The sequence below is a fragment of the Lynx canadensis genome, chromosome D1 (genome assembly GCF_007474595.2).
Source record: "Lynx canadensis isolate LIC74 chromosome D1, mLynCan4.pri.v2, whole genome shotgun sequence".
NCBI classification, from domain to species: Eukaryota; Metazoa; Chordata; class Mammalia; order Carnivora; family Felidae; genus Lynx; species Lynx canadensis.
The window spans coordinates 101454847-101471371 of record NC_044312.2 but is presented as its reverse complement, the minus strand read 5'-3'; the positions used below and the strand labels follow the sequence as shown (position 1 = coordinate 101471371).

The window sequence follows — 16525 nt, the reverse complement described above, 5'->3', positions numbered from 1 at the left end:
CCACACATCGATTCCGTTTATCAGCAAGTGATCGTATTGAGTGAGCTCTGGAGACTGCACTGTCTCCCTCTGGAGGACTGACTCACAATTAGCCTATAATCTAGCTCCCAAGGTTACCCACTCCTCCTTCTGAACACAAAATATAAGGGCAGTGATGTGTATGTACTCAGAAGAAATCTCAATTTTTGCAGAGGGGTAAATTGAATTAGTGTTGCATTTCATTTCATTTTCAAATGAAAAATTTTTCCTTTTTCTGTAAGCTCCATTTGATTTGAAATCTCCTAATAAAAGAGAAACAACAAGACCACACAGGTAAGGGGCTGGGAAGGAAGTGATCAGGATTTCATGCTGTCACTCACTGTTGTGGACAGCATGTCTGCTCCGACAGGATGCTAATTCGACAATGTTCTTTCTAATGAGAACAATATTGTGTTCCACTTTTAGAACACTACAAAATCATTTCTAAGGATAAGATGGAGTCTAAAAATTGACTATTAGAAATGGTCGTGATTGTTGCTGTCTGACATACACAAGAGTGATTTCTGGGAGGCCGTGCACAAATTAGGAGTTGAGGAATGGTCTTCAGGAGAAATTCAGAATAGTCTGGAGGAGAAAAAAAAAACTGAGTTAAACTCATATACCTGTTCAGAGAATGAGAGAGACATCAGCAAGGACACTTGTATCCTTTGGATTTGGGCACAGACTGTAGACAGACAATAGTAAACATGTATTGCTTTTGCAGAAATTGAGTGACATGTCTGTGGCCTTGCACTAGTGAGTCGAGAGGCCCACAGCCCAGATTCAGTACAGACAATTGCTGATTAAGTTCAAAGGCTTCTCTGTCCCCCTCTTTCTTCTTCCTGGATCACTCTATTTACTGTGCTATACTATCCCAAGTTGCTTTTTCGTTTTCAATGCATGAATAACCCCATTCACATTTCTATTTCCCATAAGCAATATTGGCAATATCGACACCTAATGCAAGTTTCAGCAAACTGTATTTGTAACACATGAGCGGCGAGAACGACACTTTGCTGGAGGGGTTCATCTTGTTGGGATTAGCAGACACCATGGAGCTACAGATCATCCTCTTTCTGCTTTTCTTTGTGATTTACGCCCTTACAGTTTTGGGGAATGTTGGGATGATCCTCTTAATCGGCACTGATTCCCGACTTCACACACCCATGTATTTCTTCCTGGCTAACCTGTCCTTTGTGGATGTTTGTTATTCCTTCGCCATCACCCCAAAGATGCTGGCAGACTTACTGTCAGAGACGAAAACCATCTCCTTCGCAGGCTGCTTCCTGCAATTGTACTTCTTCATCGCCTTGGCCACAACCGAATGCATCCTCTTTGGCTTAATGGCCTATGACCATTACGTGGCCATATGCAACCCCCTCCTTTACTCCTTGATCATGTCCAGGACAGCCTGCCTCAAAATGGCAGCAGGGGCTTTCACGGCAGGATTCTTGAACTCCATGGTTAACACGAGTTATGTAGGCAGCTTGCCATTCTGTGGTTCCAACGTCATTCACCACTTCTTCTGTGACAGCCCTCCACTCTTTAGACTCTCCTGTGCTGACACACACGTGAATGAAAGTATCATTTCCACGTTTGCTGGTGTGAATCTGGCCGGGACTCTGCTGATCATCCTCACCTCCTACTCCTACATTCTCTTCTCTGTCTTCCACATGCATTCAGGGCAGGGGAGGCACAAAGCTGTCTCCACGTGTGCCTCTCACTTGACAGCGATAACTCTGTTCTATGCCACCGCCATCTATACCTATCTGAGACCTAGTTCCAGCTACTCCTTGGGTCAGGACAAAGTGGCTTCTGTGTTCTACACAGTAGTGATCCCCATGTTAAATCCTCTGATCTATAGCCTTAGAAATGAGGAAGTAAAGAAGGCTTTATGGAATTTCACTACCAGGAGGAGGATCCCTCCATTTGTCTGATATGCTTTGTAAATTTTTTGAACTAATTTTTCTGCGGGTTGATTGAAGTCTACACTTTTCATGAAGATATTTCTAAGTAATTGCTTTCTGTTAATACTGAAATACATGTCCCCAAATTGGTATAATGTAAATAGTGCATCTTCTCTCTGGACTCAGGACTTCGATCTAATTATTCTCTAATTTTTGCTGGGTCCTCAAACATAGGTCTTATTTCTGGTAAAATCTTTGTTACAGAAGAAAGGGATTCAGTATTTAGAGTCAAAAGTTACCAAAGTAACAATATCACATGAAATTAGCCACATACAATATTTGTAATTGCTCTCTTGTTTTTTTCCTATGCATTTTTATTCCACCATTTGCGATTTTTAAGATATCTTTTATATCACCTGTTTAAGATGCTTTAAATTTTAAGTAGATTTTCATCGTAATTTATTGGATTATCTCCAGCAGGATATTTAAATCAAATTTCAAGGCTACAATTTTAATTGCAGTATAAACTCTCCGCCTCTTTGTGTTCTGTATCCATCTCCGTGTGCACATATATATTCACAAATAAAATAAAGGTGAGCTTGAGCAAAAGCACGCTATCAGAAAAGTGCCATGTCATTAGACTGCACCAATTACAGCTCTCATATTCCATTCTCTTGTCTTCCAAATTCCTAACCATCCTCTCCTTTTCTGTCTCTTGGACTGACACATACCAGAAAGCCACACACACACATGTCCACGTGTTGCAGAGTGTAACCAGTGCATCATTCCAAAGGAGGTGGATCAGTTGTTCAGCACGTGAATCTCACATATACTCTTTACAATATGCTCATGAATTTCCTGCTTCTAGGTATTTATAGGTATCTATCATTTGTTCAGTAAAAATCAATGGAAATTACTCTTAGAGCTAAGCTTTGCTGATATGGAGGTAAACGGGGAGTTGGCTTCGTAGAACTCAGCGGAGACTGAGTGGGGGCTAGCATTTTCTAAAGAATCGACCACACTTAGAGTTTTGGGGGAGAAATTGCCCATGGGCCTTGCTCTTGCAGCTGACTTTGCACCTAATAGAAGCGATGTCCCTGTCATCTGAGATACATCTCCATACATTGTGTCCTGTCACAAAGAAGTCATCCAGCTGGTACATTTAATGTCTCCAGTGGTGTCTGTAGATTACCCCGCCCAGACAGGTGTTCATGAAGTGATTGGTTCTGTGTATGCACCTGTGGGTTGTATCCTCACTCCCCTGGTCCTACGATGGTTACCTGGCCTAGATCCCTTACAGCAAAATGATGGTTTGTTCTCTGAGATAGTTTGTTCTTTCACTGAGTGCCTTGCCTACCTGCCCACTGGTTGTATCCTTTCTCCTTTCCTTGTCCCTACTATTCAGCGGAATCATATATGGGACCATGATATTTCACAGCGAAATTGTAATAATGTATCCCGTCCATTGAAAGTTTTATTTCCTAGTAAAATTTAGCAAAAATGTTTGGGAGATGAGTCCAGTTATTCTGAGATTTGGGTTTGAGATGTGTCTTATTTGAGGCCATGTTCTCTGCACCCTAATCAACCTTCCTACATTTACTTAATCTTGTTTACAGAGACTACAAATACTTCCAACTTTGGGAGTGATTATCACCTAATTATCTTGTGCGCTTTTTTAATTCCTTAAATGTGTATTTCCTATATAAATTTTGATTCTTTCTTTAACGTATGAACTTGTAAAAAACATTTTTTAAATTATCATAATTTCTTGTTTAATATACAATTCACTTATGTGAAAAATGTCCCAGAAATTATTTATCTTTTTTAACTCAAAATAAATTTTATCTGTGAAGCCATTTATATTTCTAATTATTATATTGAGTGAACAAACAAGTTGGAAATAATGAAAGAATCAATATTCAAGAATCACAGAGCTCCAAATAAACAACAAAAATATTAATATTGAAATCCTGAATTTAGGGAGAAATAAATTGGTATTATACATTAAAATAATTTTGGATTTAGTTTGTTAAGTGGAAGTTAACAATGGAAACATGTAATTTCCATTGGTCTATTAAAAATGGCAGGTATACCTTTATCAACAATAATTAAGTAAAGGCTAAGTGCTGAGAGTACATGAAGTTATCATCACTCTTAATTTCACACTGCTCAAATGAAAGAAAAGATAGTATGTTAACTCATAATAAGCATCTTTCAAAGAATATAGACAAGCAAAATTTTGTCAAGAAGATGATACCCAAGTGGTTGGCTGTATGGGAAAAAAACGAGATACACATTAGTTGAGTTGATGTGAAAATGTGTAATCTGTAGAAAAAGAATGTACAAAGAACTGTATGGAATGAAAATATAGCTTTATTAAAATATATAGCTTTATAGAAAGAATCTTAAATAGCTCTATGGAAAAATATGTAACACATGTTAAATACGATGGGTGGCAACACAAAGCATAAATTGCATTGTTGCTAAACTTAGATATAATCTACTACTTTGGCTGGGAAATTGGTGCATATTGTCTTTAAAGTTCTCTTTAAATTTTGTGATTTGAATATTAACGCAAAAACATTGCATGCGTTCCTGTACCATTCCAAAGTATCAGAAGAATTTTTGGTATATTCTCAGCCACTTAATCAAAATTTTTACCCTCAGATCTGCTACTAAAAAGGACGGTGGTGAATATTGGCTAAGTAATTTTGAGGTTTTGAAAACAGAACATCAACCAGATGAATACCTATGTCAAAAACCGAGTTCCTGAATTGTGCTCTGAACCCTCAACCTCCTGACATCTTATGATCATTTTAACCATGTGTTGTAACCAAATAAAATCAATAAAATATAATGTATTTGTTAAGTTTGTGTTGAAACTGTGTCAGATTCACTTATACACTGATGAGAGAAACAGAAAGATGAAAAGAAGGTACAGACTTAGAAAGGGTATGGAAACAGAAGTTTTATTTAGCTGGGAAAAAATAAGCAGTGTTAAAACCATGTGAAATAAAGGTTGAGGTTTGATCTTCCAAGTCATAAAATTATCATGCCCAAATTGTGCATTACAGAAGTGAACTGTGTGTTAGAATGACCTGAAATGCTAGATTCGGTGAAAGTGGTCAACGGGAACCACACATTTAAGGAGCACATGCTAAAGATATTATCTATGGCTGATTGCAGGGACACAGTTTTATTCTCCAATGGCCGGGGTCAATACAGATGACAAACAGAGTTAAGACTGTGGCAACAGAGATCAGAAGCAGAGTGACAAGAAACAAGTTTTATCTTTAAATGGCTACGGCCAGTAACTTTTTTTCTAAAATGTAAACAAAATTGCAAAATATACTGTTTTCTTATTTCTTAATTTTTTTTTTTAATTTTTCCCCTTTAAATTTTTTTTTTCAACGTTTATTTATTTTTCTTGGGACAGAGAGAGACAGAGCATGAACGGGGGAGGGGCAGAGAGAGAGGGAGACACAGAATCGGAAACAGGCTCCAGGCTCTGAGCCATCAGCCCAGAGCCCGACGCGGGGCTCGAACTCACGGACCGCGAGATCGTGACCTGGCTGAAGTCAGACGCTTAACCGACTGCGCCACCCAGGCGCCCCAATTTTTCCCCTTTAAAAATTGCATGTGTTTTAAATTATCCCGTGAGGATTGGCTGATAACCTCATATGAGACCCATATGAAGTCAGTATCTACTATTGATCTGTTTAGGTGAACAGATCGTGACAGATTTGAAGTGAAAAAAATCCCTAATTCCTACCATGATTCTTCAATGGAAAAAAAAAATAATATTTCACCATTTAAAAAGCAATGTTCTAAACTGTCACCAAATAACTAATAGAAAATCTTACATCCCAATAATACAAATATTGAGACATTTTTAGGGATGATTACTGAGTTGTCCATGGGTTCAAAGCTATAAGGATCTATGTGATAATGAATGATATTAGTAAGGAATCAGGGGTGTCTGGGTGGCCCAGTCAGTTAAGCATCCAGCTCTTGATTTCAGCTCAGGTCATGATCTAATGGTTTGTGAGTGTGATCCCTGTGTTGGGCTTTGTGGTAGTGTGGAGCCTGTTTGGGATTTTCTCTCTCCATCTCTCTCTCTAATAAATAAACATTGAAAACTGTTTATTAAACACACACAAAAAAATGTCCTTCCCTCCCCCACTTGAGCTTTCTCTCTCTCTCTGTCTCAAAATAAACAAACACTTAAAAAAATAAGTGATCAGGATATGTTTTAATGAAAAAAAATGAGAAATAGAAGAAATGTGAAGGACTTCTGTAATGGGAGGACCTCTATGAATCTGTCTTCAATAAATCAAGGTAAATACTTTGAAATGATTAAATCAACTTTTTTCAGAGCTCAGGATATCAACCAAAGGTTTGATACAATGTGAAGAGCATTTACCCAATAAGAATTGATGAATTTTGGTAAGAAAAACAGAATCTATGGTGTTGTAACTTGACCTAATCCCATCACAGTTCCCACAGCTATGCAGTAGCCATGAAAACCAGCAGCTTGACAACAATGTGAACAGTTGTGTAGACACTGGATTGTGTAGACTGAATTTGGACTCCTAAGGATGTCCCAACCTCAGATCAATCAATACATCCTATGAAGCATAAGGAAATACAGGCTTTTATACTGCATTATAATTAGGTGAAAAGACATTACTAACAATGAAAAATCCCATCTACGTGGATATTAGAAAGTTATCAAAATAATGAACCCCCAATGACAAATTAAACTGTAAATACTGGATCATGCAACCTAAAAAATAAATAGATAAGAGAAATAAATAAACAAATATATAAATAAATATTAAAAGTGATCTAATGGCTGCAAAAGTCTTCATTCCTCTCCTGAAACCATTATTCCACTGTATAACTAACTTGGATTTAAATTTTAGTCCCTGCAAACAACTGGAGAGAGCACTATCTATGGTTATTGACTTGGGAAGGTTAAATGATACAGGTGTGAAATGCTGAGTCCCTAAAAAGCCCCAGAAGGTTATATGCAGCTGGCTCCATACTTGGAGCTGGAGGTGTACCAGTGAGCAACACTAATGTCCTGAATCAAGGAGCTACCGATAAGAAGAGAAGGTCAAATTATGGAATAAAAATTAAAGCATAACATCATAAGGGGTGAGCTAGAAGTTTATGGAGGAGGGATGTGAGAGCCTTACAGTAGAAATAGTTTCACCTGCAGGAATAATGGGTCACTTGTCATGGGATGTGAAACACCAGCTCAGTTCAACAGAGAAACCAATATATGCAGAACAATCTATAGAGTACAAAGTTTTCTGTGCCTCCTGTAGTATATAGCACAACACCTTATATAGTTAGATGCTTGTTGAATGCTTTAATAGAGAAAAGATGAATGCATTAATTAATTAATTATTTTGCAGAATTTACCAAAGATTTACAGCCACAATAAAAATTCACTCTACCTTCCTCTCCTAATAGTGTTAAAGCCCTCATAATGTCATTTTCCCATCTTCAACTTCACAATGCAGAAAACTTGAAATTCAGTGTACTGTATCTTCTTGTCCAAATTCTTTTTTGTTCCTTATGTAAGTGTGTGTAACTACAAAAACCCCAGATGATGATGCATGAGCTCTAGACAGTTTCAAAATTGCATTGTTTGAGGCTAAGAAATGGTGTTTTAATACTTTCAAATTTGGTATCCTCCGCTTTCAGACATACATACAGAGCAAATTTAACACTGTGAATGTCCTAGCAGGGGAATTGTTCTATTCTCCAAAGATGGACAGAATGGGGAGAAAGGTAAAGAGGAGTAGCCAGGAGGCTCCCGTTCCTCGGACCATACTCCACAGGGAGAGAATCTTCAAGGCAGCGCTGATCCAACCAGAGACAGCCTTAGTTATTTTCTTAGTTACCACCCGGTAAACAGATTATTGAGTTTAAAAACACAACATCACAGAGAGAAGATGCCCCTGCAATGAATAAGGGGCTCTTTTTCAACCAAAGGCGCACTGATCAATATAAGTAAAGTACAAGTTTCAGAGAAAAATAAGAATGGCTGGAATCTGTGCCTTGAGTAACTCAAAACCAAAATTTATATTACATAAGACCACAGTCTTTATAAAAGAGTGACCCACAGCGCTTTCTCCATAATATAAAAAGGTAAGCAGTAATTATTTTACCCTGCTTATTTTATTGCACTGTATTTGTATAATTTAAGATTCAAAAGTCATTGGGGCACCCGGGTGGCTCGGTTGGTTACGTGTCCGACTTTGGCTCAGGTCACGATCTAACGGTTGGTGGGTTCAAGCCCTGCATCGGGCTCTGTGCAGACAGCTCAGAGCCAGGAGCCTGATTCAGATTTTGTGTCTCTTTCCCTCTTTGTCTTACCCCACTCATGCTCTGTCTCTTTCTCTTTCTCAAAAACAAATAAACATTAAAAAAATTTTAGATAAAAAGAATCAAAAGTCATGAAGCAAAACACTTTCTTCTAATCAGATCCCTCTATGAGATAAATCTTCTGAATTTGAAATATAATGACAAGAAGAAGAGTTCTAATTATGGAATAAAGATTAAAGCATAGTATCATAAGCGTCAAATTAGTTTATGTAGGAACTATACAATCTATAACTACAAGTAATCAATCCTTCATTTTCATAACAGAAAGTGAGATATAAAATGGACACAAAATCCTCTCGCCACTGTAAAAAGTTTTCTATTTCTTAGTTGTATTTATATTATTAGAATATTAAATTCAAAACTGTGTTTCCTAGAGAATATTCTATGAATCCCATTGAGGGCTTTTTTTCTTTTTTTGAGTATAGTTGCCATACAAATGCACAATGTTGCATTAGTTTCAAGTGTACAACATAGTGATTCAACAACTCTATACCTTATGCTCTGCTCACCACAAGTGTAGCCACCATCTGTCACAAGACAATGTTGCAAAGCCCATTCGTTTTGATTAAGAGAATGGACTCTGGCATTATATGGGTGAATTTGAAGTCTGGTTGCATCCTACCTTCCTGATATTGGGCAAGTTACTTAACCCCTCTATGCCTCTGCCTTTTTTTTTTTTTTTTCAACGTTTATTTATTTTTGGGACAGAGAGAGACAGAGCATGAACGGGGGAGGGGCAGAGAGAGAAGGAGACACAGAATCGGAAACAGGCTCCAGGCTCTGAGCCATCAGCCCAGAGCCCGACGCGGGGCTCGAACTCACGGACCGCGAGATCGTGACCTGGCTGAAGTCAGACGCTTAACCGACTGCGCCACCCACGCGCCCCTATGCCTCTGCCTCTTTAAGCAACATGCGAACAATAACAGTGCCTATTTCATTTAGAATGCAATAAAATGAGAGACACCTGGGTGGCTCAGTCAGTTAAGCATCCCACTTTGACTTAGATCTCACCATTGGTAAGTTCGAGCCCCACATCAGGATCTCTGCTGTCAGCTCAGAGTCTGCTTTGCATCCTCCGTCTCCCTCTCTCTCTGCCCCTCCCCACCCCCCCCCAGCATTCTCATGCACTTACTCACTCTCTCTCTTGCAAAAATAATCATTAAAAAATTTATAGAATGCAATTAAATGAAATTACATGGGGAAAGCCATTAACAGGGTGGTTCACACATAATAAATGTTCCAAACTTGTTAACAGTAAAAAATAGTTTCAAATAATCAGGACTCTCCACTCTGTATAGCTATGCTCATTCCTGCTAAAATAGAAACGTTGGTAAAGGAAGAACTGAACTTCCCATAATGAGACTGCAAAATACCATTACTTGTTTTTTTTTTTTTATTTTTTGCTTTATTTATTTTTCAGAAGAGAGAGAGAGAGCATGAGCTGGAGTGGGTGGGGGCAGTGCAGAGAAAGAGGGAGGCACAGAATCGGAAGCAGGCTCCAGGCTCTGAGCCATCAGCACAGAGTCCGACCAGGGCTTGAACTCACGAACTATAAGATCATGACCTGAGCTGAAGTCGGACGCTTAACCGACTGAGCTACCCAGGCGCCCCTACCATTAATTGTTAATAAAGAGAATATATCAGTTTCAGAAAGGAAAATAATCAAAGGAAGTTATCTCTGAGGATGCTTTCATATATTAAATAGGATTTGAGTTAGACTTTCACATTTAATTTTTCTCCTGTATTTACATACACAAGTCTACTTCACTTATTTGCTTAAAGTACAGAACCCTGGCACAGATGGGGGAAAAAACTAAAAATGAAAGCCCATTAAATTAGAATGTTTTTTAAAAATTTTTCCATAGGTTTTGCTTCTGGTTTAGATCTATACAGCAGGAAGAGTTCACTAATTTCAAACTCGGTTTTCCTGCCAGAACACTACCCTGTACATTCATTCTTTCCCCCATTAGATTAAGAAAAGATTATTTCAGGGCAGGACAGAAGGTGAGCAAAGTTCAAAAGAAAGAAAAAGGATGTCTGTTAAAATCATAATAATGAATACAATAAGTATGATCATTATCATAAAAACGCTTAATCAAACTATCACTTATTTTAAGTACAGTGATTAAACTATGTTACTTACTCCACAAACAACCCTTCAAACTACATGATATCATTACAGCCTATATTTCCAACCAAGGAAAGTTGAGCTCTGATCCTTTAAATAAAGACATATCACCAGACTATATCAAATTTGAATTGTAGGGCACTCAATATCAAGTTCTGTTTTCAGTGAACTTGAATCTAGTTGATTACAGCTTGCTGAAATCAATGGGAAATCATTTTTGCCATTACCTGTGAGGAAGTATTTAAAAACCGTTCACCCATGTAAGCCCTTGGCTAGCTACTGGAATATGAAACTGAATAAGTACACGAGGGCATTTTGTTCCTAGAGTGTTTTATTTATTTTTTTCTTAAAAGTGAAAATAATGCAATGATTCTATGCATTAGAATCTGCTGAGCTCTCAAATTGGATGTCGCTTCCTTAAGAAATTGTTGGGGCACCTGGGTGGCTCAGTCGGTTAAGCATCCGACTTCGGCTCAGGTCATGATCTCACGGTTCGTGAGATCGAGCCCCGCATCAGGCTCTGTGCTGACAGCTCAGAGCCTGGAGCTTGCTTTGGATTCTGTGTCTCCCTCCCTCTCTGCCCCTCCCCTGCTCATGCTCTGTCTCTCTCTGTCTCAAAAATAAAAACATGGGCACCTGGGTGTCTCAGTTGGCTGAGCGTCCAACTTTGGCTCAGGTCATGATCTCGCAGTTCCTGAGATCAAGCCCTGCATCAGGCTCTGGTGCTGACAGCTTGGGGCCTGGAGCCTGCTTCAGATTCTGTGTCCCTCTTTCTCTCCGCCCCACCCCTGCTTGTGCTCTGTCTCTCTCTGTCTTTCAAAAATGAATAGACATAATTTTTTTTATTTAAAAAATATAAATAAACAAAAACATTAAAAACATTTTTTAAGAAATTGTCTTACACTCTAACACCTCGTACTTCTCTCTACATAGATTGCACATTCCCAGGAACACCTGACTGCTGACTTCTGTAGGCTCTGTACAGACGGAAACTGAGCTCATGTTATTTACCATTAGTATCCTCACTATACTTTGTATTGAATACACTCAGGATTTATTCATAATAAACCACACACACACACACACACAATATATATATATATATATATATATATATATATATATATATAATTTGTTCCTGTATATATTTGTTCCTGTATATATTTGTTCCTATATAATATATGTTCATCAAACATATCTGGGTCACTGAAAATTCAATTGTTTTTCTATTGCAATATTTTTTTCTGAGGAACTTCTGAAGAAAGAAATATATAAGAAAGATGATATAAAATCATGAAACTTTTGAGAAGATATAAAACCGGGGAGATAACTGCCAAAGTGTGAAAAGAGGAGAAAACAAAGAAGGAGAGATCAGCAAAATAAAGGTAGAGATGATGGCAAGAGAGGATGTGGGGAGCATGCGCTCAGTCCCAGTTTATAGAACATATTATTTGAACCTGAAACGTCCAGGTCCTTGTCCCTCCTCTTGACTGCTCTGAGCCATAAACAGAGAGGAACCAGGAGAGGGCTTTTATCTTCAGGGTATGCTGTGAAAAATTAAAGTCAGAATAGAGGATTCACTGAACTAAGGAGGGAGGCACTGAGGACGTGTGAAAAGTCAGATAGGCCAAGTATAAATTGTAAATTGCTTCAGTCTTGTGGGATCTGTCCGAGGTGGGAGGAGCCGGGTCTTAAAAGAAGAAAGGGGGGTTGTATTGGAGGAAAAGGAAGGCAAATTTGGAGTCTGAGAAACTGAGGAAGAGACTCAAAACTCATGGCAATACGGGTCTCGGAGTCTGTGACCATCTTCGTAAAAGGTCACAGTTTGGCATTAATGAAAGCTAGCTGAAAATCACAAAAAGTGATGCGGTGTCTCTGGATGCAGGGTGGTGGCAGAGAGAGCAAACTTAGGTGGTCTAAAAATGCTTACTTACTGAAGAAGCGGGGTAGAATCCATCTACAGTGCATTTAGTGCTGTGCTTCCCGGTGGTTAGTCAGCTGTAGATATTTAGAAGACAGCTGACCCTTGGATAACAGTTTGAACCGCATGGGTCCACTCGTTCACTGTATGTGGGGTTTTTTTGCAGTAGATGCTATAAATGTGTTTTCTTTTTCTTCTGATTTTATTTCTCTAGCTTACCTTATTTTTTAAAATATTTATTTATTTTTGAGAGACAGACAGAGAGTATGCACGAGGGGGAGAGGCAGAGAGACAGGGAGACATAGACTATGAGGCAGGCTCCAGGATCTGAGATGTCAGCACAGAGCCCGACGCAGGGCTTGAACTCACAAACCATGAAACCATGGCCTGAGCCAAAGTCAGACGCTCAACCAACTGAGCCACCCAGGCGTCCCTCTCTAGCTTACTTTATTGTATGACTACAGTATATAATACCTATAACATACAAAACATGAGCTAATTGACTGTTTATGTTAGTAACTAAGTTTTGAGGGAGTCAAAAGTTATATCCAGATTTTTGACTGCCTGGGATGGGATTGGTGCATTTTTCAAGGGTCAACTGTATATATTCATAATACACAGTATTTATTCAAAGTAAGCTATAATATATATTAAAAATATGTATCGATTGATATGTTTATAATTTATATGAAAAGTATATTGTATATTAATTATATATTCAGAAACGCATACTTAGAGGTAAAAGTAAGGTATACAAAAACAGATTTCACATTTTGTCTGGCATTAGATGTGTCAACCCTAAGATCAAATTCCCTCACACCTTTTATTTTCCATTTTCCTTGTTTAATTACTCCATAAAAGCCCTAAACTTATCTGATTATTCCTAAAGTCCTAACATTTGGAATATAAACAGAATTATTAAGATTTTGGAGAGAGGCATGGTAGGGTTAAGGACGTATTACATTAAAATCTTATATAATTTATTTTACATTCCGAACATATGACAGTTACTATGTATGGTACATGATTTCTAACACAACTGTATATGGTATGTTAAATGAAGTCTTTTTCTATGATGGAATCTGGGAAATATTCCCTATTTTCCTGATCAGATTCTAAGTCTCTTTCCCAGTTAGCGAGCAGCCAAGACTGACCTGAGGCAGGGCCTGGCTATGCAGTCCTACTGACCACCTTGCCCTGTGGTTATCTGAGATGGAGTTCACAGAGGAAACGTCAAACCAAACATGAAAGAATCATACAAATTGATTGGAAATTAGAAGGTGCTAGGCAGGGACACCTGGGTGGCTCAGTCGGTTAAGCATCCAACTACAGCTCAGGTCATGATCTCGTGGTTTGCAGGTTCTAGCCCCACATTGGGCCCTCTGCTTTCAACATGGAGACCACTTCAGATTTTCTGTCCCCCTTGCTCTCTGCCCCTCCCCTGTTTATGTGTGTTCTCTCTCTCTCACTCTCTCTCTCTCTCAATAATAAATAAACATTAAAAAAAGAAGGTGTTAGGCAGAAAAAATACAAATAAAGTACTGTAGATACCAGATCAATCAGGAAAGAGACACATTCCTCATTAGAGAAAGTCCTGTGTTAATTAGTGCAGTTCTTATCCTAAGAATAGGCTACCTGATGCGTTTTGTTTTTATTTTATTGTTGTTTATTTTGCTGTGTTATCCATTTATATATGTTATTAATAGCAGCAGGAAGATTAGTGTTTAAGATTACTTTCTGTTTTTATATACTGGAATTTGGAGATGTTGGATTTGAAATATATCACCAACAATAGAAAACAAAAAACAGAAAAATTGGATATCTATCCTTTGTCAGTGGATTTGAAATCATCTATTTAATATGTCCCATTCTGCAATGGGCCCAGCAGTTGAAGAGAATTCTAAGTCTTGAAATCATTTTCTTTGTAGATGGAATCTAAAGGACAATATCCTCTACGAGGGAATCACACTACATTAATGGATTTCATCCTGCTTGGCTTTTCTGATGTTCCTGACCTCCAAGAGTTTCTCTTTGGGGTGTTTTTGATCATTTATGTGATTATTCTGATGGGAAATAGCCTCATTATCATAATAACCCAGATTGATCCCTCCCTCCGGACTCCCATGTATTTTTTCCTTGGGAACTTTTCTTCCTTGGAAATATGTTATGTGTCAGTCACTGTCCCCAGATTATTAACAGATCTTTGTAGACAAAGTAGAAGTATTTCCTTTCTGGCCTGTGCTACACAAATGTATTTCTTTCTGGTCTTTGGAGCCACCGAGTGCTTTATTTTGACTGCAATGGCTTACGACAGGTATGTCGCCATTTGCAACCCCTTACTCTACCCTCTCATCATGAACAGTAGGCTGTGTATCCAATTGGCAGCTGGCTGTTGGATCACTGGAATTCCAGTACACATAGGGTTCACCTACCTAATCTTCTCTCTACCCTTCTGCGGGTCCAATCAGTTGAATCACTTTTTCTGTGACATACCTCCAATACTTAAGCTTGCCTGTGGGGATACTTTTACGATTGAGATATTGGTTTATACAGTTGCTGTTCTAGTTGTCACTATTCCTTTTATGTTGATTCTTGGATCTTATGTGAAAATAATCTCAACCATCCTGAAGCTGCCATCAGCCGCTGGGCGAGCCAAGGCATTCTCTACGTGTTCTTCCCACCTTGTGGTTGTGGCTTTATTCTTTGGATCGGGCATCATTTCATATTTGAGACCAAAGTCCAGCCATTCAACAGGAATGGACAAATTTCTTTCTCTCTTTTACAGCATTGTGACACCAATGTTTAATCCCATAATATATTGTCTGAGAAACAAAGATGTTTTGGTGGCACTCAAAAAATTCTTACCAAAATGGGTTGTAATATGACTTAAAAACATAGCTTTGTAAAATCTATTTTCTTATTTATCACAGTCTCCATCCATTCATGTTGGTTCGTCTCCAATTTTTCCAGGACTCTTAATTATTCTATTGAAGTGTTGCCATATTCTTATCTCATATTAAATAAACTCAGCAGTTATTTTTTAATGTTTATTTATTTATTTTGAGAGATAGAGAGAGAGAGAGACAGCATGAGTGGTGGACAGGCAGAGAGAGAGAGGGAAAGAGAGAATCCCAAACAGGCTCTGTGCTGTCAGCCCCAGAACCTGATGCTGGGTTCAAACTCATGAACCATGAGATCATGACTTGACCCAAAATCGAGAGTCTGACACTTAACCTACTGAGCCAGTTGTTATTTTTAAGCAGTATATTAATCCCACATTTAATCCAAAGTATTGAAATATTTAAAACAACACATAGGAGTTATTAAAGGTGCTGTTGCTGCTGCTTTTTGGTAAGATTCCAGAATATGGCCAGCATTTTCTGTTTCACAGAAAGATTATTCATTTTTCTATCTCCAGTCCCAACATATTATATGAAAAATATTAGACATCTAGTTAACTTTGTTACATGGAAAGGATGACAAATAATAAAAGTTGAACTACTGATATTTTATCTGCTCATGATTAGTAATCACCTTCTAATCAGGTGAGGTCATGTAAAGAAAGGAAGGATTTGAATCCAATGGTACTAAGTACAGTTGACGTGTTACAGGTAATTCACAATCTGTTTTTTATTGGTGAGTCATCAGCTATTCCCTAAAGCTGAATTCACATATGGAAAAGGGGGCCACATTATCTCCTTTCCAGGATCCAGTCTTCCTCCAGAATGTTACCTAATCTACTTTACTCTTGTAATGTTAATTAGAAGACTTGATGGTAATTTGTACATATAGATTTTAAATGTATAGAAATGATGCAAATGTGGGGAGAAAGAGATAACAGTTTTGGGTAATTGAAATGAGTTTTATATAAAACTATCAAAATGTTAGCTCTGGTGGGGCACCTGGGTGGCTCAGTTGGTTAAGCATTCAACTGCAGCTCTTGTCATGATCTCATGGCTCCAGAGTTCGACCCCCACGTTGGGCTCTGTGCTGACAGCTCAGAGCCTGGACCCTGCTTTGGATTCTGTGTCTCCCTCTCTCTCTGCCCCTCCCCCACTCGTGCTCTGTCTCTGTCTCTCAAAAATAAATAAACGTTAAAAAAATGTTAGTTCTGGGCTGTGTGAGTTACATTTCTTATCTCTCCCTCCCTTC

General features: G+C 38.3%; 2 protein-coding genes across 2 annotated transcripts; both read left to right on the top strand.

The window, feature by feature from the left end:
• The first annotated feature begins 1010 nt into the window (after positions 1-1010).
• Positions 1011-1851, top strand: LOC115526098 (olfactory receptor 5F1-like). Its single transcript, XM_030333573.1, is given in 2 exon segments — positions 1011-1814; positions 1816-1851. Coding segments are annotated over 2 exon segments (840 nt in total).
• A 12450-nt stretch (positions 1852-14301) lies between these two features.
• LOC115525955 (olfactory receptor 10AG1-like) lies at positions 14302-15258 on the top strand. Its single transcript, XM_030333386.1, has one exon. It carries the CDS (start codon positions 14302-14304, stop codon positions 15256-15258), a length of 957 nt encoding a protein of 318 aa, XP_030189246.1.
• The last annotated feature ends 1267 nt before the right edge of the window (positions 15259-16525 follow it).

Bases quoted from the DNA above. Each gene is read 5' to 3' on its own strand.
- LOC115525955 (XM_030333386.1), top strand. From the start codon at position 14,302: ATGGAATCTAAAGGACAATATCCTCTACGAGGGAATCACACTACATTA.